This window comes from Cyclopterus lumpus, chromosome 4, assembly GCF_009769545.1.
Source record: "Cyclopterus lumpus isolate fCycLum1 chromosome 4, fCycLum1.pri, whole genome shotgun sequence".
Classification (NCBI taxonomy): domain Eukaryota; kingdom Metazoa; phylum Chordata; class Actinopteri; order Perciformes; family Cyclopteridae; genus Cyclopterus; species Cyclopterus lumpus.
The window spans coordinates 7,545,824-7,568,435 of record NC_046969.1 but is presented as its reverse complement, the minus strand read 5'-3'; the positions used below and the strand labels follow the sequence as shown (position 1 = coordinate 7,568,435).

General features: G+C 45.5%; 2 protein-coding genes across 2 annotated transcripts; one reads left to right on the top strand and one right to left on the bottom strand.

The window, feature by feature from the left end:
• The first annotated feature begins 444 nt into the window (after nucleotides 1–444).
• si:ch211-191a24.4 (uncharacterized protein LOC100150331 homolog) lies at nucleotides 445–3,731 on the top strand. The gene is made up of 4 exons (XM_034530484.1): nucleotides 445–560; nucleotides 787–935; nucleotides 1,507–1,625; nucleotides 2,045–3,731. Exons 2-4 carry the CDS (start codon nucleotides 835–837, stop codon nucleotides 2,701–2,703), a joined length of 879 nt encoding a protein of 292 aa, XP_034386375.1. The 5' UTR covers nucleotides 445–560; nucleotides 787–834; the 3' UTR covers nucleotides 2,704–3,731.
• A 1,216-nt stretch (nucleotides 3,732–4,947) lies between these two features.
• Nucleotides 4,948–22,612, bottom strand: LOC117729770 (PH domain leucine-rich repeat protein phosphatase 1-like). Its single transcript, XM_034531131.1, has 17 exons — nucleotides 20,657–22,612; nucleotides 17,571–17,767; nucleotides 16,731–16,856; nucleotides 16,447–16,595; nucleotides 13,637–13,783; nucleotides 12,953–13,180; nucleotides 12,577–12,779; nucleotides 12,414–12,474; nucleotides 12,218–12,313; nucleotides 10,234–10,389; nucleotides 9,853–10,053; nucleotides 9,352–9,514; nucleotides 8,740–8,870; nucleotides 8,508–8,624; nucleotides 7,723–7,917; nucleotides 7,369–7,606; nucleotides 4,948–6,833 (listed from the first exon to the last, which is right to left on the bottom strand). The coding sequence occupies exons 1-17, from the start codon at nucleotides 22,242–22,244 to the stop codon at nucleotides 5,640–5,642; spliced, it is 5,190 nt and encodes a 1,729-aa protein (XP_034387022.1). The 5' UTR covers nucleotides 22,245–22,612; the 3' UTR covers nucleotides 4,948–5,639.

Genomic DNA, 22,612 nt, shown 5'->3' with positions numbered 1-22,612 from the left:
GAAAATGTGTCCAAGAGCCAGTGAGCGGCCCACATTGTGCGTATAATAACTTGGGAATGTGTGCTCCCAAGCAGAGAGATGTTTACACCGTGGAGTGAACACAACAGGGCCCTTGAGGGGGAGCCGCATGCCATTGGTTGGCTGATGAAAAGAAGCACATAAATAACAACATTCCTCCACAACAGATGGACATACAGGCTCATGCCAGAAGGCAGCCATCCCCTAAAACAGTACAAACGGAGGCTTCTTTGGGCTCGCAGACGGGGGACTGACCACACACAAAGCGGCTGATTCAAAACAACTAATGACTTGAACTTCGTCCAAAGAACAAAACACTCAACAACAAAAACCCTCATTTGAAAAAGCTCCAGCTGTGAGCATACAGGACTTATCCACCTAGGTTACCTGAAGTTGTAGCTCCTCCCCCTCTTTCCCCCTCCTCCTCCCCCTGGGTGGGTGGAGCCGTTTCTACCTGGACGCCGGAGAGTGATTTAAAAAAAGAAAATAAATGGCGTTATTATAGTTGGACTTTAGAGTGCTCTCATCGACGCATATTGACAGTAAGTTTACCTTTTGATAGTTTACGGTCGAATTAACACGTAATTAGTCAAACTTCTTTTGTGAGCTGTTAAACGAGCTAACGTGTCGTAAAGCGATGTGTTTCCCCCTTGTTTTAACCCGCATTCGGTTCCGTTGTTGACGTGACGTTTAGAAAGCGTCCTTGTTTTAGACAAATGAAACTGTTTGACTCCTGTGTATTAACCCGTGCGGTTTCTGTTCGTTCAGAGCTCCTTTCTGCGTGAAACGTGTCGGTTTCGGTCAGCAGGTCGCGTCATGAGCCAGCCGCCCCGTACAAACCGGGGACACCGGGAGAGAAACGGGGGCCGCCGACAGCAACGAGACTCTCGCGATGACAGACGCTCATCGCCCGACAGGTGTGTTCAAGTGCGGTTGGTAAATACAAGATCCACACCTGTGTCTATAAATGTATGTCAGTGCTGGTTTTAAACTATTTTAATAATTGGTACGTCGTTATTTGGTTCTTTTGTCAAAATTGTGTTTCTTTTTTATATGTTCTAATACCATCTTTATCCATTAAGAGAAATGTCGATTCAATCAAAACAAAATATGACAATGAACTCTTCCAACACTATACCAAGAGTCATTAATTGCTATATAACTGCATCTTATTCATCTTATATTTTGTTTGTCAGCTACGTCTTTGAATGTTGTTATCTATTTTTTTCCTGGGATTTTGCTGTAACACTACCCATCTAACTAACGAAAAGAGTGTTTTCAATAGCTTCCTTTACTATTCATTTCACTTAGAATATTCCGCTGAATTTTTAAATCATAAAAGTGTAAACAAAATGATCTTGGGTCTAAGAATATAATATCTTCCAAGTAAAATAAACCACTAAATTACAAATATCTTCATTTTTTTCCCGATCGTATTGTTTTCCAAGTGGTCGATAACTTCCCTCTGCGTGTCTTCCTGTGCTCCAGGTCTTCGTCTCGACCCCCATACTACCCCAGAGAGGCCGACTCCCCTCCCCAACATGCGCGGGAAGTCCCTCGAGTGGAGCCCCACGAGTCCAAATGCACACACATTTGCTCCATGAGAGGCAAGTTAGGATCACAGTGCAAGTGTTAAGGGGTCGAATCGAAAGCTCTCCTCTTAGAAGCTGCTGCGTCACAGGGCAGCTCCCACATGTCCCTCCCTCTCTGAATTCTGGACGGACCTGTTCTTCCAGCCCTCTTTTCTCAGAGTCAACACGTTGGTTGAGTAACTTTTAAGAAAGGAGAAAGCTGATGACCTGATATCTGAGTCTGTTACATTAATCACATGCTTCTGACCATTCATGTGCCTAGCAACACAAAAAGAGGAATGTTAATAACAGATCCAGGACATGTACACCTCCCCACTGCAGAAGGAAGGCCTTAATATGGAGAACACCACCCACCCACATGGCTGGTTCTCATCAGTGCTGTGTATATGTGTTGATCTGGTTTGTGATCCCCTTCCTCATGCGTCTCCCTCCAGGCATCGTGCTGATCTGCTCGGTGCTGACCAACTCCTTGGTCCTGATCTGCCTGGTTGCAGCTCAGATGGTGTCATCGGGAATGTCCTCCGGGGGCGGTCTTGGCGGCTTCAACATCAACTCCAACTTCAACCTGCAGGGCACCGAGCTGCAGAAAGTGCGAGAGCTGGACATGCAGTACAGCCAGATGAGGGCGCCGGGCCTCTACGGCGGCATCCCCTTCAGCCTCACCTTCGGGATCCTGTCACTGCTGTTTGTGGTCTCCGGGAACAAACCGCCCCACCGCATGTCCCGGAAGCTTCTGTTCGGCGGGCTGGTGTTCCAGGCGGTGGGTGCAGTGGTGTACGTGGTGGCCGTGGGGCTTTACCTCCACTTCATCATCGGGATCAACGCCACAGACGTGTGCAAGCAGCGCGAGAGGCTGTACGCCCGGAACGGCTACACCTGGATGAGCTGCGACGTGGGCGGGGCCGACGCCGCCGTGGCCCTGTTCGGGCTCATCACGGCCATCCTGTACATAGCCGGGACGGTGCTCACCTTCCAGACGATCCGGAGGGTGAGGCGCTACCTGCAGGAGCGAAAACGCAGGGAGGCAGAAAAGCAGCAGGCCCGGGCCGGCCCACAGAGTGCCCCGCTGAGGGCTGAAACCAGCGCTGTGTGAGCGGTCACGGGATGGACGCCTGACGAGTTCAGTGTGCTGCTACTGTGACCGAGAGTTCCTGGTATCATGAAGCTGGCTCGCTTTCTTTTTCTTTTTTAACCGGGTTATAGATCACCATGGAAACCTACAGTACGCTGCGGGTTACCCAGTTATGTTCGGAGCATCAGATCGCCCACTGACCAATCCCGAGTCCTCATTTCTACAAGTTCCTGAGGTGGACGAAGTACAAAGTTCACAATAACGTCTTATCTGGACAGACGCCAATCAAGACGTCAATAAATCGGGGGCTGTAAAATCTTGCCACATCCATATCCATAATAAAGGCAATAAGAACAGCCAACACCCCAAAACATTCCCACAGCCGGCGTCGGGGCTCCGTAGGATTCCATCTTAATTATGTCAAAGATAGAAGAATCATTTCTAGCCCAACCATGTGTCCAGGTGAACTGAAAGCTTGTTTACTACCCTCACACTCTAATGAATAATGCTTATTGCTGCCTTTTCTTTCATGCTTTATCACTCTTATTTAGGATGACACAAGGTTGAGTATTTAGGTGTTTTTTTTTAGATTCAATGAGATAACCGGAAGTAAAAAGAGTGAACCGTCAGTCGTTCTGTATCGGGACAAAATCCGCACTGAATTATAAGTACAGCATCTTGGTGCTTTGGTGCTGCGTATCACTGTTTTTAATTTTTAATGTCAAATCAAATACTCCACTCGTGGTTCTGGTGAAGTTGCATGTCATTGGCTCCTAGTTGCCCGTGAATGTGCTCGTTGGCTGGACCAGTCAATAACCAGCTTCTTCCACTCAGAACGGCTTACTCGTGATCCAGATTCAATCTGGGAGGAGGTTATCGCCCGTGAGCTGTTTTTGCATGTCGGATGGCACTGTGCGAATTACAGAAATGTTTTTAACATGTATAATGTGTTTTTTTTTGTTTTTTTATATCAAAGTTTGACTTTTATAATGCAACGTTTTTGATACTGGAACCGTACAAGGATGTCTCTACTCCAAATTAAACCTCCATCAATGTGATTCTGTTCCAACGGTTCGGTTTGTGACTCAACAGCGTGATGAACACCACGGCCTGTAGGGAGGGCCAGAGCTCTGCACAAGTCCAGCTGTTATGGTGGCTCTGTCCCCCTCCAGAGGCTTCCTGCCAGCCATGACATCACCGCTGTATGTCTGTCCCCCCCCCCCCCCTCCCCCCTCCCCTCGCTGCTGTCACACAATGGGCCAAACATACAGACGGACACAGCAGTGATGTAACAGTTGGACTGTTCAGCCAAGACTTAATTAGTAACAAAAGAAATTCTCCAGTGAGGTAATTACCCAAGTTCTAATTTGACCGTTTCGGATCACACAATGCAGCGATTGTATCGCAGCAGCACTAACGAGACAACGTGACATCAGCTGAGGGGAAGGCAGGGTTGCAGCTTGTTGTCGTGCAGTTCACCTTTTTATATAATTAGATTTTTTTGAAGATCTCTTAAAGTGGGCAGTTCGCCCAATTTACCAACACATTTTTAGTGGTGTAGTTTCAGTGTTATGTGACACGTTTTTATTTTCCTCCATTGATATATCCTCTAAGGTTTCGGCTGCCAACCCAATGCAATAAAGGTGAATACATTAGTTTTATTAATAATTTATCTAGAGCTGAAATTATTAGTTACTAGACCAATAATCATTTTAAGCAAAAACATCAATTATCTTCTTCCAGCTTCTCAATTGTAATGATTCTGTGCTTCTCTTTTGTCTTATAAAATTGACAATTTGGGGGTTTCGGATGGTACATCTTAGTATATGCTTTATACATCAAACAATTGAGATTATAGGGAAATCAAGCCCTAATGTATTCTGACAACTATTGTCTTAATTGGGACATAAAATAGTCACTAAAGTAGAAAGAAAATGCTCATCACAATTTCCTTAAACTCAATTTGTCAACAGCACTCAAATGGCAGCAAGCAGTTAAACCGAGCCAGGTCTTGTGATTATGCTCCATTGTTTTAGGAAAATCATATGTGGTGTTTCAATGTCAGAAAGCACATATTTGTAATTCCTGTCAAATAAAACCCAAACTATCTGCATGGCCAGATACCAAGATACGGTTACATGAGCACAAATGTTTCTGTGTAAAATGTGTTTACTAAAAGGGTTTGGTAAACAAAACAAAAGGCAAAGTATCACAACATTTATGTATCCTCCACCCCTCCACAAGAAGTCAGTCAACACGTCGAGGTTATCTGAAAACTTTAATTTATTATATAGTAAAAGTAGCGCTCTTCTATTATCGAAAAGTCTGTAACGCTGTTCTGAGAACATTCTTTGAGCTGGTAGTCGCTGTAAGCCCCTCCCCCTTTTAGCATCACTCTGCACTCTACCCCCGAGAACAGAAATCGGGAATATCCGCCTTTTGAAATAATCATCTTTTCTCTCAGAGAATATTAGTATGCTTTAGTGACTAGGTCACTTTAAAGTATTAAACTCCTAGGAGTTATTTTAACAGTTCTAACTCCAACAACTGTAAAGCCAACAGCTGCGACAAACAGGAGAAATGTCTGCTACGAAAACAAGAACGGTCCTTATCTCAAAGTACCATTTAACATAGAATGAATCTCAAAAGTCAAATAAAAAGCATTCAAAGTGCTTCTTCAAATTAAAGATATGGTAAAAATGGATTAGATGTGAAGGTTTAATCAACTAAGGGTTATAAAAATTGCATTGCGTTTCAAGGGGCATAGAGTTAACCGTAAAAAATAAAGTCAATAACAAAAACCCATTCCAAAACACAGTTTCTGTGGTCCAGAAGCATGTACAGAAACACCGAGCGGTACAACTCAATGCAGCATGAGCATCAGACAGCCCAGATCCCACAGTTCTCCATCTGAAATCCTGGATGAGAAGTTGACGCCAGCTGTTGTAGAGAAGAAGTTAAAGGGGCGTGACGAAATAGTCCGCAGGCTTCTGGTAGTTGTGTGCTGGCTGGTTGTGTGTTTGAATGTGCTGCTGCTGCTGCTGCTGCTGCTGCTGCTGCTGCTGCTGCTGCTGCTGCTGGATGATCTGCCGCACTTCCTCCTCCAGCTCTGGCGGGATGATGAGCTGGTCATCGGGGTCCGGCTGGGCAGGAGCGTTGAAGTAGCCCCCTTGCTTCCTTACAGGGGCGTCGCCTGCCTCTTCGATGAGGTCCTGGTTCCTTCCTTGGCAGGCCACGGAGCCGTTAGCTCGAGCCCTGCGGCCTAGAGTCCCCGACTGACCGTCTCCGCTGAGGCAGGGAGAGGAGGGAGGGACTGGGGAGGGAGACGGGGAGGAGAACGGCAGAGGCGAAGGCTCATGGCGCGAGGCGACAGCAGGAGGGATATTTGTGCTCGGTTGAGCGTGCGTGTGCGTTTGGGGGGCTGGGCAGTCATGGCGGTGCAGACAGTGGACGTCGGCCTCCACCTCGACGCGGCTGCCGTTGGAGAAAACGCCAGCGATGGGCTCCTCGTCCTCGCTGTCGACCCCGTTGTCAGACAGAGCTCCAGAGAACTGTCTGTGGAAGCTCCCACCGCCACAGGCGGGTCTCCGCATGCCGGCTCGCCCCAGCAGATTCAGGGGACACGTGAGGGGCTCGGTCTGAGGGGGCGGCTCCTCTGAGGACGCCGTGGACCCCACCTCGCTGCTCATCTCGGACGTGCTGAACTCGCTGCTCAGCTCGCTCACTGTGCCCGAGGAGGCCGGGGGCAGCGGTATGCCGCCGCCGTCACCACTTGCAGAGTAGGGGTGTGTGCTGGTGTGTGTGCCCAGGCCGGGACTGGGAGGGGGAGGCGGCGGCTCGCAGAAACAGCAGCAGTCTTCTGTGATACTGAGCTGGACGACAACGGCACTGAGGCTGTCGGAGCAGCCGTAGCTCTGAGCCAGAGTCACCAGCTTCTTAGCCGCAGCCAGAGCGTCCGGCACATTCCTGACCGCCTCCACCGCCTCGCTGGGAGACAACATGTCCCACAAGCCCCGGCTGCCCAAGAGAAATAACTCATCCTGCGGGGTGAGCGTCACTGTGGAGACGTGGGGTCTGGGGATCACGGATGGGCACAGAAAGGAGTAGCCCATAATTCTGGTGGAGTCAGTTACACCACTGACTTTGTTATCCTGTAGAAAAGTAGGAGAACGGGGCCATTATGTAGTTTCTTCAGACACATTAGGCCTGCAACTAATGATGAGTTGTCTTGTAAATTCACCTATTTAAGTGTGTTTTGGTAAATCAATAAATCGTTTCAGTATTTATTGAGCAACAAATGCAACATTTGTGTTCCTGTTTTTGTACCATTGGTCAAACTGAATTTAGAGATGTTACCTTGGACTGAAACACTCAATGGCATACTCCACTATTTGTTTTGTAATTGTATGGACTAAACAATCAAATAATCTGGCGATTACTTATGAAATGTCCAGGAATAGTTAAAGTAAAGTTAATTAGTTGCAGCCCATATCTATTTCTGAACTGAATTAATTTGAATATATTGGAATTAACAGTAATACAAAAAAAAACTCATCAGAATTCCTCAGAGAACCAGGTAATGTATTCAAATGATATTAAAAATCCAAAACGTATTTAAATTTAGAATAATATAACACAGAAAAACCACAAATTGTCACATTCGAGGCTGGGAGCGTGTGTCCTCACCTCGGTGATGACGGAGTTGTGCAGCCGGACCCTCTGGTACTCTGGCAGCTCTTTGACGGTGTGTGTGGTAGAAAGTTGCATAGCTTTACCGTCGCGGCACAAAACAGCCTGGCACCTGCCGACATTAGCGGCCTTCAGGGTGAAGCAGCCGCCGTGGTCCCCGGGAGCCACCGGGTCGTGTCTGATGTGACATAAAGCGGCTGAACCCCCCATCCTCTGGCCTGCTGTGCCCAGTTTCCTGCCACGAGAGCCACACAAAAACACGGTTAGCAAAGGGAGTGTGCACGTTCGCGGTATTCGGGGGCGATTGTTTTCCTTGTGTGCGCTGCTCAAGGAATCAGGCTGCGTGTCTACCGTTGCATGGTGAGGAAAGTGTTGGTCATGTAATCTTCCTGCCTCTGGCCCCTGTGAAGCTCCTCTGCTAGCACGTCTCCCATGGTGCACTGCAGCAAGTAGGGTACTTCGACGTTCTTGTCTCCGTCAAAAACTCCATACAGAGCTTCACGGATCCCACAGAAGCTGTCTAGAGCCAGAGCCGCCACACACAGCCTGGGAACAACGAGGACATCAATATTCATGGGCAACGGTCCAATAAATATAGATCCACTGCAGTGACTTTCACCGCAGTCTAAAACAATGTGGAATCTTGTTAATGGCATTAAGTTTTGGTTCTCTTGTATATTTTCTGATCTTCAAACTTCACATTCTCGATGAAAACAGTTTTCATCGATCAGATCTGCACCAACACAGATGTGCTGACTGGAAGCTAAAAACTATCTCGCTTTAACCGTTTAGCTGCAACACAAAGGAGTCAGCTGAGTCGGTGCTTTTTAACAACAAATTTAATAAATGTAGATTTATATAAATTGCCATTTAAATAATTTAGATTTATGCAGTTTTATGCTGGTATCGAACATTTTTCAATTCACAACCATCGCTAATCTATTTCAGTGTTTATTCTGAAAGCCCGTTGTACCTCTGTGGTTGGGAAAAGTGCTAAATAATCTAAATTACGTTGACTCACTACTTAATTATGTTCTTATAGATTTCAAGCGATCAATAAAAAAGGCATTAATTCACAAGGAAAAGATTTCCCTAAGAAGATGGATAGAAATAGAAATAAATGGTGGAGGACTGACTTGTTTTTGACTCCAGAGGCCTCAGTGTAGCCGTGGCTCCAGACTGCAGGGGCCCCGTGGCTCTCACTCACACACGGAGCTGAAGGCGATGGATCTACCCTGAAACATTTGATATTGCTGCAAAGAGGAGAAATCAACAAAAAAAAGATCGCAAGTGAATGAGTGAAATATATTTTCCAGCGATTACTTATTAGCATTATTATTGCAAATGCAGGATCTTTCCGCTTCGTACTTGAAGAGCTCCAGGCTCTTGTGGTCCAGGTTGAGGCGAGGATTCCCTGTGAGGTCGAGCTCCTGAAGCTTCTGAGGAAGAGTCTCTGGCAGAGTGACCTCAGTCAGCTCGTTGCAGCTCAAGTCGACAAACTGAAGGAGTGGGGGGGGAGAGAGAGAGAGAGAGAGAGAGAGAGAGAGAGAGAGAGAGGGAGGGAGGGAGGGAGAGAGAGAGAGAGAGAGAGAGAGAGAGAGAGTCAGTTCACCTTGCGACTTTAAGAATTAGTTTATCCTTTTCTAAAGGGTTCCGTTTGGTTTTTGGTTCTCCGACGACCGCTCATAATACTTTTGAAAAAGGAGGAGAATGAAACCGTCTTTTGGAAGAGATTAAGGAGTCACTATGAGATTACAAAAATGATTTACAGATCTAGCCCAACCCAGTAAAGATGAACACAGAGGGAGACGGGGAGATAAAAAAGGGGACAGAAGGAGCAAAGTTGTTTGTCCTCTCAGATGAATGCGCTGACTTACATCCTCTTTCCTAAACCAATTCCACGGCCCGACAAGGGTTTATGTGTGGATGTTGTGTGGGGCTGTGTGTCTACCATAAAATACCTGCATATATCAGACTAACCTTGATCTCAGGCAGCTGGAGCACCTCGGGGAACGCGTTGATGCAGTTGGAGTGGGCGGAGAGTGTGTGCATACGCTGACAGCTGAGGATGGTGGTGGGCACAGCCCTCAGTCTGTTGCCGCTCAGGTCCAGCTCCTCTAGCTGCTCCAGTCGTGCCAGCTTACTGCAGGAGGAGGAGGTACGCATCAGAGCACTGGCACGGCAAACGTTATTTTTGGGAACCGCATTTCACATCAAACTCATCTCTCTTGTGACCTGAGCCCGATTCTGAAGCAAGGCACTTCACTGTGTCAAATGTACCGTGTTTCCAGGATTAGCTCATTAAAGCAATGGATTGAGAGTTAATGTCAGCTTGGCCTACAAATCAACAATTGGGTCCACACAATTGGGCGATGTTCTGCAACCTCACAAAGCCAGAGGTTGCTTCAAACATCAGTGAGTTTGGGGAAGCTAATCCTCCAAAACTACACTTTATATAACTCAGTTCAGTCCTGTATTTACCTGGCAGTGAAGGTCTGCAGCTGGTTGTAGGCCAAGTGAAGCACCCTGAGGCGGCTGTGTCCAGTCAGCAGAGGGACACACTTGTCTGTCAAGCTGTTATTGGTCACATAGAGCTCCTCCAGGCTGCTAAAGCTGTCCTCCGATAGGCTGGCTGCAGGGAGGTTCTCAAGCTTATTGGCCGACACATTGAGGTATCTCAAGCTGCGATGAAATCCCAACAGAGAATACAAATTTAGTACTTGAACAAATTACTTGATACAAAATAAAATTGCAGCTGGGAAAGGGTAAAGCAGAGAAAGAAAGATGTAAAGAGATAAGAAATAAAACAAGGAAAGAACAAATAGGGAAAGAAAGAGAAGATAGACGTGTTGTTGAGTGCACCTCTGTGCTTTGATGAACAGGTTGTGTGGCAGCTCAGTCAGATTGTTGTGCTGGAGGTCCAGGACCTCTAGCTGTGATCTCTCCAGCCTCTCAGCCAGCCGACACACTTCGTTCCAGCCCACCAGCAGTTTTCTCAGGCTCCCACTGGACAGCAGCCTACACGACACACAATCAACACAGCGAACTGAGTCCATCTGCGTGTACCGTAAAGCTGCCGGTGTGAACGCCGTTTCACCCCGACGAGGGCAGGATTGTGTGTCCCCTTATGGTACAGTGACCCAATTTGAACTCTTATTCACCTTTTAAAAACAAACACATTTTTTAGGCCTCTGCTCAAAATAACATAAAAAAGGATGTATCTGTGCAACCACAAGGGCTATTTGAATAATGTTGGTGTTATAATAAAAAGGCAACCCATGTGAACATTTGTTCAGATGTGTAAATAGCAGTATTTATGTTACAGGTTAAACCCGTAAAACGGTCTAAACCCAAAACTATGTGAACAGTCTCTCTGCAAGCAGAACAAAGTTAGAGAGAGTTTAGTACAGAGAGTTCAGGCACATTTGGACACATTTGGGCACCGTCTGTGCAATTTAAATGTTCTCATGTACCAAACCATATATTTCACTTGTATATTACTTATGGTGTTCAATACATCCAAATACAGCAGTTTTTGGCTTTCTTTTGAAAAAGAGTAAAGAAAATAAAAAATAGAAATATATAATTTTCAGAATCAAAAGACAACAACACAAATGAACTGAATGTTGAAACCAATGGTTCATATCTCGGTGATCTTTGGTGCAGAGGGATTTTGGTAGATACCGTACGTGTGCAATCGTCTTGCTTTTTGCTAGCTGGCTTATTCCGATAGCACCGAGCTACGAGTTGCTAATGCTAGTCCTGAAGAAATTCTGATTCTGATAATTTAATAATTATTTTAGTTGGTGTTTGAGTTGTGTTGAAATGGCTGACTAATTTGTGTATTCGTTAATTTGATCATCAATATATCTGCTCATGATTATTTTAATCTTTTACACAGTTTAACCATAATGTGTCAATATCCCCCTATATGGGGGGCTTTGTGCTTTAAAGGCTTAACTCTTGAATCATGGCTGGCTGGACGAGTGCGTGACCTTAAGTTGGCATTACATTGGTGCTTCATGTAGACTGTAACTGGACCACTGTTATCATACAGGTATGCCCCCCCCCAAACAAAGCCATGATCAACTTGTCTGTGAAGTTGCTGCCAAAGGCTGCACTCAGACTGGAAATAGCACTGCACTGGTGTAGGCGTGTTGCTACAGGTACCGAGACCTTTTGGAATAATAGGTTTATTTAAAGACTTACTAGCACTATTACTATCTGTATGATCAGTGTTTGCAGCGTATTGTAGTACAGCTCACTCTAACATTACTCTTCCTCTGAAAACATTATTGCGCATTATAACCTTCATCGCTATTAAAAGGAATACTTTCAAAGATTTTAATTTAAATAAATGTTTGTTGAGTCACTATCGTCAAATGAGGTAACACATTGGTGTATATATATATATATATATATATATATATATATATATATATATATATATATATATATATATATATAGATTTCTTTTTCTTTTTTTTGCAGTATTGGGTGCCTGTGGTGTCATTCCCAGAAAAGTTGCAGCTAGGCTAGTGTTGCCAAATCAACCTGAAACTGAAATCTTAAGGATCTAGGAAATTATCTTTTATTTCGTCATTGTTCATTTTAGCAGGGACAGCACAATTAAAACTAATTGCACCAGAGTTAGGAGCTAATTTGCGGCTGTTGTTCCTGGGAAGGTAGACAACAAGACAAAAGAGCTTCATGCGTGTGATCACCAGCTGTTTATTTGATGCCTTTAAGAAAACTATTAAATCAAAGCAAATGCCCACCGGTTTTTGTTAAATTAGATTTTGTGAAAAAGGGTGTTTGTGCAACAGGTGTTATTTGTGTAACTTACTGTATAGGCAGCTCTGTAATAGAATTGTGGTTGAGGTCCAACACTTCCAGTCTGCTGCTCTCACACACCCAGACAGGAACACATGGCAGCTTGTTCCTTAAAACAAACACAAACAGTCAGCACCCAGCTTACATAGCCACATAGCCTTCTTTTCCACACAGTAAATACTACAGTTAGGTATTCATAGTCTTCATACCAGGACAAATCCAGAGCAGACAGATTCTGTGGCACTGGCTGCACCTCCAGCAGCTTCAGCTCTACAAACACAACATGCATAATGTTTTATAATCGGCATCTGAATGTATGTTTAGCTCCAGACAATCTCTGTTAAACATACAGCACATAATAAATGCGAGTACCGTTGTGTGCGGCGTGCAGGCTCTTGAGGGCGTGGCCATTGACTCTGAGGAGGGAGAGAGAGTTTCTGTCGCAGCGGAGGAGCTCCAGCCTACAAAGACACTGAACATCCAGCTCCTGTAAGCCCGTGTCCCTCAGGTCCAGCTGGACGATGTGGACAAGCTGCTCCGAGTCGCCCACGGTCACCTTTTGAAGCTGGTTCAGCCTGGACAAGAGAACAAAAATGTACATACGAAAAGAGATAAGGAGGAACTTTTTGAACAGTCCGTGATGCATCTTCCTCAGCATCTTGGGAGTCGTTAGATTTCAGATGAGCTTTGTTCTAGTGTTGTATCCAAAACACAAAACACATCAATGAGTCTGTGTGGATGTGTTTACCTGAGATCTATGTGGTGAGCAGGCAGCCACTGCAGTCCTGCCATATCCAGGACAGAGAGCTGGTTCCCAGCCAGACAGAGTCGCTCCAAGCCTCTGAGTTTCTCCAGGATGGGGGGGGCGCAGCTGAAACAGTTGAAGGACAAGCCGAGGTAGGTCAGGCCCTCCAGAGAGCCCAGCTCCACAGGCAGAGAACCCAGGAAGTTACCATCCAGGAGAAGAGTCTGCAGGCTGGACACAACAACAAGAGAAGAGAATCTTTAAAAAAAAAAAGTGCCCGGCCTCTATGATTCAAAAATATCAATGAAACACACAATAGAAGTCCTCCCAAATGTCGAATGGTGTAGAGGGATGTGTCTTACATCGAAGGACATAAAAACAGTGCATAACTACGCACAATTTGCTGATGCACACAATAACAGAGGGCGTGACCCCAAATCCCCTGTAATGCGGAGACAGCATCAGCATGACTCTGCACTCTGATCACCTACACAGAACCTCTCCACCACAAGGACAGAAGTCTGGTGCACAGCCAGTTGTTCACTTAATACAGGGCGCCAGCAAAGCACAGGTCACTGAGGATACATTGTGGGCAAATACATGGCAAATAGTCATCATCATTATTAATACCATTATCATTAATAGCCGAGGCCCAGAGGTCATCATTCTTCCTTTCAGCACACTTACTTGTGCATGGCTCCTACTTCAGCGGGCAAAGACAAGAGACTGTTTCCAGACAAGTTTAGCTCTGTAAGCGAGGTGATGTCGCACAAGGCCAGGGGGAAGTCTGGCAGAGTGTTATTTGACAGACTGAGGCTTCTCAGTTTACAAAACCTAGAGAGGATTAGAGAGAAAGAGAGAGCGAGAGGGTCAGAAGGAGAGGGACAAAGGCATTAATCTCTCAGTGCTGTAATCAGATTTCTTCTGAACTGAGGTTCTAACAAAAACAAACAGTGACAAACTCTTTTAGTTACATAAAATCTGTCTCATAAACAAGGAAAATTACGGGAGGAAGCCTGCACAAGGTCTCAAGGAAACAGCCCCAAAGCACTTAAAGAACACGATATTTAAAGCTGAACGTTTACACAACTAAAAGATTTCCCCATAACAATGCAGCATGTGGTTCAGATAGGAGTGTGTCCGTGTGTGTGTGTGTGTGTGTGTGTGTGTCTTTCCTGGCCTAACTTAATCCAGTTCACAGAGGGGTCTGGGTGCAAGCCAGAGCCAGGCCCACGTCCTTCCCAGGGAAAGTCACAGGCACACCACCGGAAAAACACATTCCTCAAAACACCGCCGGGGAAACGTGTGTTTATGGAAGAACAATGGCAGTGCATATACAGTATAAATGTATTTATTGTCATCAAGCAAATGTCAGACTTAGACATAATCTTCACTTGAGTAGCTACAAAATAAGAGAGACAGAAATTAAAGTTAAATATTTGATTAGAAGCCTACACTTACGAAAAGATCTAGGAGCATTCCCCAAGTGTTGCACTGCGCCTTATGAGCAACTAACATATCAGCTAATAAAAATATATAGTTAGAGGTTTACCTAAATGCTACAATTTATTACTTAATTATAATGCCATATTGTGTTTGGATACGAGCCACTTGACTTTATCTGAAAACAAATAACCCGATGTGGCATCATTAAACAGGAGTTCCTGTTATAAAGTTAAATTAGGACTTGTTATATTGAATAGAAGTGACGGGGTGTTACATTTAGCTAGGGAGCTTTTAAACTAGGATAATGCCACCAAATGTTTTAGAGTCAAAACATAACGCATAGCCAGGGTTGCAAAATTCCGGGAATATTCAAAGTTGGAAACTTTCCACGGAAATTAACGGGAATAAACGGGAATATACGGGAATTAACTGGAAATTTTGGGGTAATTTAACTGTATCTACCTTAGCAGACATGCATGCAAACATTTATAATACAACTTCTAAAAATGACATTTTTGACATTTTGTGAGTAGAACTTTATTCTTTCATCGAACAACAAAAACATGAACGTTGAATAAAAAAGGTGTATTCCCTATGATCACCACCCCCCAACCCTGAATCCTTTCAGGTCTAAATGCTTTCTTCCTGGACCTCATCAACGGCCTCCTCACTGCTGTAAAAAGTTAGTCTACTGTATTCAAATAAACTTGGTATTAAAATGAACATGGCTTCAGTTTACCAAGTAATTAATATGCTAGGTAATGACAAATAGTGCTGGGAAAGTTCACTTTCTGAACTAGTTCAGTTCATAGTTCACAAATTTTAAAATGAACTAGTTCAGTTCATAGTTCATAATTCAAAATGTTGAACTAAGTTCACAGTTCCAAAAAATGAACTAGTTCAGTTATTTTTTTCAATATGTTGCGAGCTATAAATCTCTATCTGTCTGCAATACCGCTCTTGGCCTCTACGCAACTCGGCGCTCTCACACTTGCCAGGCATAGGGCTGAAACGTTCAGCTGCACTGATGACAAAGACATTCAAAAACGTTTATGTTTCTGGCAGACAATGTTCCCAACCAGCTGCATTCAGGGTCCAGCTGAGCTAGCCGTGCATAGTCTTGTTCTCAACTACATTTAAGTTCCCTGTTATATGCTTTTGCAAATAAACTTTTTTTTTTTCAAAATTCCCAAGACAAAATTCCCGTGGAAACTTTCCGGAAACTTTCCGCCCCTTTGCAACCCTACGCATAACGGCAGTCATCTCTTGCTACCATAGATGGCATTAATATGCAGACTTCATCTTGTCGACAATTACAATGACAAGAGCAGAACCAAGCCTAAACTAATCCTGCAAACAAGTGCTAAACCCACGAACTCCTGCTGCAGAAATACTCACCACCAAATGTGTTTTAATCAGCCACCGAAAAACAGCCCCCAGCTGTGTTTAAAGACGTACATCTTTAGAAGGAGCGAGTGGGCTCGGGGTTCAGAGCTAGAGACACGGTAGGGAACTCAACAATGATTGAGCGAGGGACGGACTAACGCATTGCGGGTTCTGGCCTTTTCACGGGACCTCAAGCCTTGCGCTTCACGTATGACAGAGCACAGTGTTTGAAAATCCCACTGCCTATCATATTTGTTCAGTCGGTTGCAATCTACAACTTCATCGCTAAATTCCACCAAATCCTCCACACTGGCTCTGTTAGTGTTTTGCCGGGGCACTTGTCTCGTAGTAGTTGACTAAAGCAAGTGAATAATGGGACAAACCCACAGACACTCTTACACTGAAAATGGCGTTGCTCGACAAGACTGTGACATCAGCAACCAATTCAACCTCATGTGGTTGGATGCCAACTCTCTCATCACTGGTGTAACGCTTTTATTCGTCCAAACAACACACATCTCTAAATGATCTAAGCCGCTTCCTCTTTAGATCATATGGTAGCTCCCCAAGAGAGTCAAAAGTACTGATGGACATAATAAGAGAATAACAAAGCTTTTCTTTTGCTGGAGGGTGGTAGACCGAGTTGGAGTATTGGTGGAACTCACCTAGTGAGTGCTGGAACTCCTTTGTGCAGGGACATGAAGTTGTTTTTGAGATTGAGATGCGTAAGGTCCTGGCTGTAAAAGAGCTGAACAGGCAGCTCCTCCAAGCTGCAGCCCGACAGGTCGACTGAGTTTACCCTCTGGGATGCAATCTGACGGGGATAGGGGGAGGGGGGGGGGGGGAGACGACAGGACAACATGATGAGGAACAAGAGGCGGTAAAGAAAGTCAAGATAAATAAGCCTACATTATTTATTATGAAAGCATAGAGTGAACACTTTGAGTACCTTTGAGGCCGTCCTCTGCCAGCGGAGGTGCTCTGTATACGAGTCGTAGCTGATGTAGTAGGTCTGACTCTGAGGACCAGCTGAGCTGAAAGCCAGACAGTGGCTGTGTCTCTTCACTTCCTCCACCTGCGGAATAGGACATATTTTAGTGTACTTTTCTTCAAACCAATCATTTTATATCTACTTGATTATTGATATTTAAAAAAAGATTACACATGTTCCACCTCTGACTAATTTCTTACCCCCAAAAAAAATCTCTTTTTGAAAAGGCCGTTATTACACATATTGATCCTTTTCTGCTGGGTACAGATATCTTCCTACTTTGAGAACACACACACTGCCGTACAGGTGGGATGCAAACACATAAGAGACCAACAACGATAACCAACTGATAAAGTAATTTACTCTATGATTATCCTGCACTGATTAAACGCCGAACAAACATATTAACAAGTTGTGTGTCAACTATTACTTGGCCGGGTGCAGTGACTTCTGGGACCCTCGTCATTCCTTTTACATTGCAGTGTTTGTATGGGTTACACAAACAAGACACAGCATGTTGATTGGTGAGCTTTACAGATGCTGGGGAATTATCTTCGGTTTCACAGTGTACACTGTGAACACTAAGCTAGCTGTCCAATTGCTCAAGCTTCATATTCCCTGTAAAGATATGAGACATGACCTGGTGCAGGAAGAGCACACAGCTACAGGAGCAGTGAACGGCCATCTGAGCTCCAAAACTAAATGCTCTAAACCACTGAGTGGTTAGGCTGATGAACAGCTACCAAGACAGAATTCTAGTCAATCAAGTTTAAGACACGACAACACATCAGAAAGTACCTTTCCTCCGATGAGAGGGAGGATGTGCATCTTGCCGGTGTGGGCGTGTTTCACAGATGAGACAATGAGGCAGGTTCCACTCAGTGTCACCTGACGCTTCGACCAGCGGTTCACCGGCAGAGCCAGCTTCCCTTTCCGTACGTTGAACACCCCAGAAATCTGCACACGCTCAGAACCACCCACACTTCGTGGCTTGCCTGGGGAGAGAGAGAGAGAGAGAGAGCGAAGAAAGAGAGAGAGAGCGAAGAGAAAGAGAGAGAGAGAAAAAAGAGAGAGCGAGAGAGAACTTTGTAACATGAGACTAAAAGAGATTGCTGATGAATACGAGTGCTGTGCTCTGCTTACTATACACGCTGATTTGATTATTTTTGTAAAGGCCTTTTTAAACAATAGAACATGTTATTTTTAGCTGTCTGGGATTTTGTGAATCAACTCTCTTACACTGAGTTTCTCTTTCAGAAACTGAGCATGACAGATAGCTATGTGGTTATGTAACTGTAATTGTAGCGGATAGCCTGTGGGCTGAGAGTGTGAGCAGTCACTCAGGCATGATTTGTTACATTAACCCCTTGACGACACAAAAATAAGGCACAGTTCAGTTGCAGTCGCAGGGCAAACCAGGGGATTGGCCAGAAACCGGTGTGGCATTCCCCTGGGAGTTTGAACAGAGGGAAACCTCTTTTAACTATAAACTGGTTTATAATGGGTACTCTCTTCTCAAAATGTGTTTCCTGGTCTGTGCGTTCTCCACTCAGAGACACACACACACACACAAAACATCCCATTAACCTAGAGGTATACTCAAGACCAAGTACAAAACTGGCTTTCCTCTTTCCTGAAAATGTTACAATGAGAGTTGGGCACATTCTGCCTGCCTTGCTCTGAACCACGGACAAGTCTAAAAAAAGATTAGAAATTTAAAATCAAGCTGTTAAAACAGTTTCCTGAAAAATCACGTCCACTGCACCTGTCCTTTTTGGTCCGTATAATGTCCACGACTCGTGCAACAAACGACCACAGGAACAGGGAGTCCTCAGTGCAGACAGTCAGTAAATACAAATAAAGATATGAAGGAAGCCACTGAAGGAGAATTCATGATAAACGTAGATCTCGTTACAAGCGCAATCAAGTCTCGTGATATTTGATTCCCATTTAGTCAAAGCTTTGATATGCATTTCCTTGCATTATTAATGTGTAATGAAACAACCAGTCGCTTACATCACATGGAGTCTTTTACCTCAGATGCATAAAGCGTATGATTGTATGAATGCGACGTTAACTTACTGATGGAACAGAGCAACGTAATTCGGTCAAACCCACCCAATTTTAAACTAAACAATAACATGGAATGTGTTTTGTGTGGGTCCGCCCTTCCCTGCGCTGTACGGGTGAGATGTAGTGTGTTAATATATACTCATACAAGCCCTTTCCTTCCGTCTATTTCTCTGACTGGAGAACATCCTGTCTCGTCAAGCTGCAAATGGCCATTTCCTGTTAATGCTTCAGTTTTTTATTTTATTTTATCTTGTGTCTGAAAATGTCCCTCCATGTTACACTGATTAGCAGCAGTTACAAGACTGCTCTTTGGATTTCAGCTTAATCTGAACCAGCATATCGGTTCCCAAATAAAAATTTTAAAAAAACTACAAGGACAAAATCAGAAGTATGTCGTCCTGTGTATGACTGCAGGTATTTAGGGTGAGTATGTAACCTTGTAGAGTAATGCAGTGACCTCTGGGTACTGCAGTTCTGAGCAGAAGAGGAGTCTGCTGCTGTGACTGTCTCAGAGAGATCCGAAACACTGAGGGGGTGAAATCTGAGTTCCACTAAGGTCACTTTTCTCTTACAGTCAGCACAGTGTGTGTGTGTGTGTGTGTGTGTGTGTGTGTGTGTGTGTGTGTGTGTGTGTGTGTGTGTGTGTGTGTGTGTGTGTGTACACTTGGTAATGTACATTTTACCAGGGATTATGCATAGTCAAACTAATTTGGCTCGGAACGTGAACATTAACAAATAATTAATTATGTTCACACTGAGAAAAATGGACATCGTGGAGCAATAAAAAAAATCCTGACATACCAGCTTCTCAATGCTTGTTTCATGGTCGAGTGTGGTCTGCAGTAGCTGGAAGGGCCCTCACTTTCAGTGGCCTAACTCTACGTCATGCTTTGTTCCTCTGTCATGCTACTGTGGGAGTGTGTGTGTGTGTGTGTGTGTGTGTGTGGCTTGAGTATACCTCTAGGTTAATGGGATGTTTAGTAATAGTGTGTCTAGTTTTTAAAAAAAAGAAGAAAAAGAAAAGTTTTCACGAATGCTCTTAAAAAGTAGATTTATGACGAGCACTTGAAACATTTCAAACCAAATTTAGTTAAAATTAACTTAGAATGTTAGTTTTAGTAAAAAATGATTTTCCGTTTCTTCCTCTACCATCCCACTAAATCTTTTTACCCCCACCGCATTTGCTGATGGTGTGAAAAACAAGGTCAAAAACAATATTGAGTTCTGCTAATCCCGTAAGAGATCATGGCTGTTTTTCCATCCTCTTACCCTGCTCGTTGTCAGCAAAACAGGATCTTTATCAATAACAACAACAACAACAACAACATCCACAGAAGAAGAGAAACAGAATCCACACTGCCTCATGATCGGTGTGACCAAAGAGCACACCTGTTACCTCCAGATGTGTCTCCCTACAGGCCTACACACAGAGGGGTTGGGGGGGTTTACAGGCAAAACACTGGCTATTGTCCCTCCAGGACAATTCAATACACTTGTTTAACAGTCTGACTGACCAAACACAATGACAGCACTCACGGGTACTCTGAAAATGGATGAACAATGAATGAGCGGGGACAAGTCGAGCACAACTAAAGTGGTGTGGTGTAACCAACAGCTCACGGCTCAGTGGTGCAGTGAATTAATTGGAAAGGATTGATAAAATAATAATAAAACATTTCCATATTGCCTCTTAAAAACATACAGTACGTTACATGCTTTGCAGGTGATTCTTTACGGAATAAATCATCACTCACCTGTAGAAAAATATTATTAATTTAGACTTTATACAATTTAAAAGACAAAGAACTCACCAAAGTAGAAGCGTATCAGGCAACCAACTTCTGGATTCATCCCCTCCCCCTGCACCCTCCACAGGTCGTCAAATCCCAGATTAGAGAGGTACTCATTAAACATCTGAAGAGGCCTCTCATCATCTCCCAGCCTCCGCACAGCTCCACCATGCAGCTGGATGAAGAGGGCCGGTGTCGGACTGGTATTGATGGGCTCCGGCCATTCTGTGCTGCCCTCTGGGATCTCCAGGTCAGGCTGGGCAGATGCCTGGCTGGACAGTGGCCGACTCTGAGAGCTGCTGGGGCATTTGGATGGAGGTTTGATTAAGTTGGGGGCATCTACACCATCACCAGCTGCGGCATCCCCTAGTGAGGTTGTCACTTGGCTGGAAGCGCAGCAGGTGTCTGTGGTGGGCTGGTCCACTTGCTGGTCTCCAGCGGAGCTGCAGGTTGGATGCGTCGGGGAAGAGGTGAGGTCTACTTCATCGGAGGAGCTCTCAAACGGGTCCGGCCCCTCTGTGGCACTGTCACCGGTTGGACTTAACACAGAGGGGTCTGTGCCCAAAACCAGCCCATCACCGAGAGAGTCCAGGAGCTCTGTGCTTCTGTGTCCACCTGGGCTGAAGTCTTCACAGGTGCTGCTTTCCATGTCTGAACCAGAGTACACCCCATAACAGTCCGCCACACTCAGGCTCAAATCCACCCCAATGTCATTCAGATAGACCTCTGATGAAGAGTTACTTGCGGTTTTATCATCCAACAAGTTGGAGGGCAGTTTAGTGTCAGTACAATACTGTTTAGTGCGTTCATTCTCCTCTGGTTTAAGGTGTTTGACATGCACGCTGATTTCATCAGAATCTCCATAACTCGCTTTGCAATTATCGTTTAAGTCCACCAGAGCCGCAGTTTTGCAGTTCATTCTCAACACGGCCCCAGCTTTGCTCCCTTCCAGCCTACCGGCTACCTCTGCAGCCGTGGTGTCCACCGTGCAGAGCACCGGCCGGGGGTAGGAGGGCGTGAGCCAGTCGTGAACGTGTATGCAGCCCCGCCGCAAGTCCGATCTCACCCACGTCTTATCCGAGGCCTGGAGCTGCTTTGACTGCTTCTGCCGAAGAAAAGTCTTCCGATCCAGGCTCAGGGTGCTCAGCGGCGAGGCGGAGGGAGAGGGGCTGGCCGCCTCGACAGAAGACACGCCGGGCGAGCTGCTCGTCGGCGGAGCCCCCAGAGACAGGTTCCTCTTGTGTCTCTGCCGCCTCCTGCTCAGCAAAGAGTTGACAGAAGTGGTGCTGTTGACCGATGTCAGGCTGTATATGCTGGCCGTTTTAATGTTCACGTTTTGGGCCGCGCCGCCGATAGCGTTGGCAACCTGGTTCTGATAGATCCCGTTCCTTATCGCGATCTGGAGCAGGGAGGTGGCTGCGAGTCCCTTCCCAAAGAGTTTCGCCTCCGCGCCCCCGCCGTCATCCTCCCCGATTGAGGGTCTCTTCCCCGCTGACAGCGCCGTTAACGTTAATCCACTTGGCCTCCCGGAGTTACTGTCGCTGTTCGACTCAAGTGGCCCCGGAGAAGTTGAAAGCGCTCCGGACTGGTTTTCCTTCACACTTTCCATCCTGCGTTAGCTCGCGAGCGCCAGTTAGCGCCAGTTAGCTCGAACCGCCCGCAGATGAAGGCTCGCCTCCCGTTAGCTCGCAGTCGTTAGCTCGCTCCGCTGGCTACGCTCCCCAAAATGTGTGTGCGTGTGTGCGTGTGTGTACGGGCTCCACGTTAGCTTCGCGTGCTAAAGTACCGTGCGGTTCGTCCAGAGAGTTGTTCCGCTACGTCGTCCCATTTCGCAGAACACCCGTTAGCTCGCGTCAGGGAGCTAACCGGCTGGTCGACATAAGAAATGCCCTGTTTCCCCCCTAGTTGCTCGCCATGAAAGCTACCGCGAGAAGGCGCGACTGCAACTGTACAGACAGATGAGCGAGAGAGTGACGG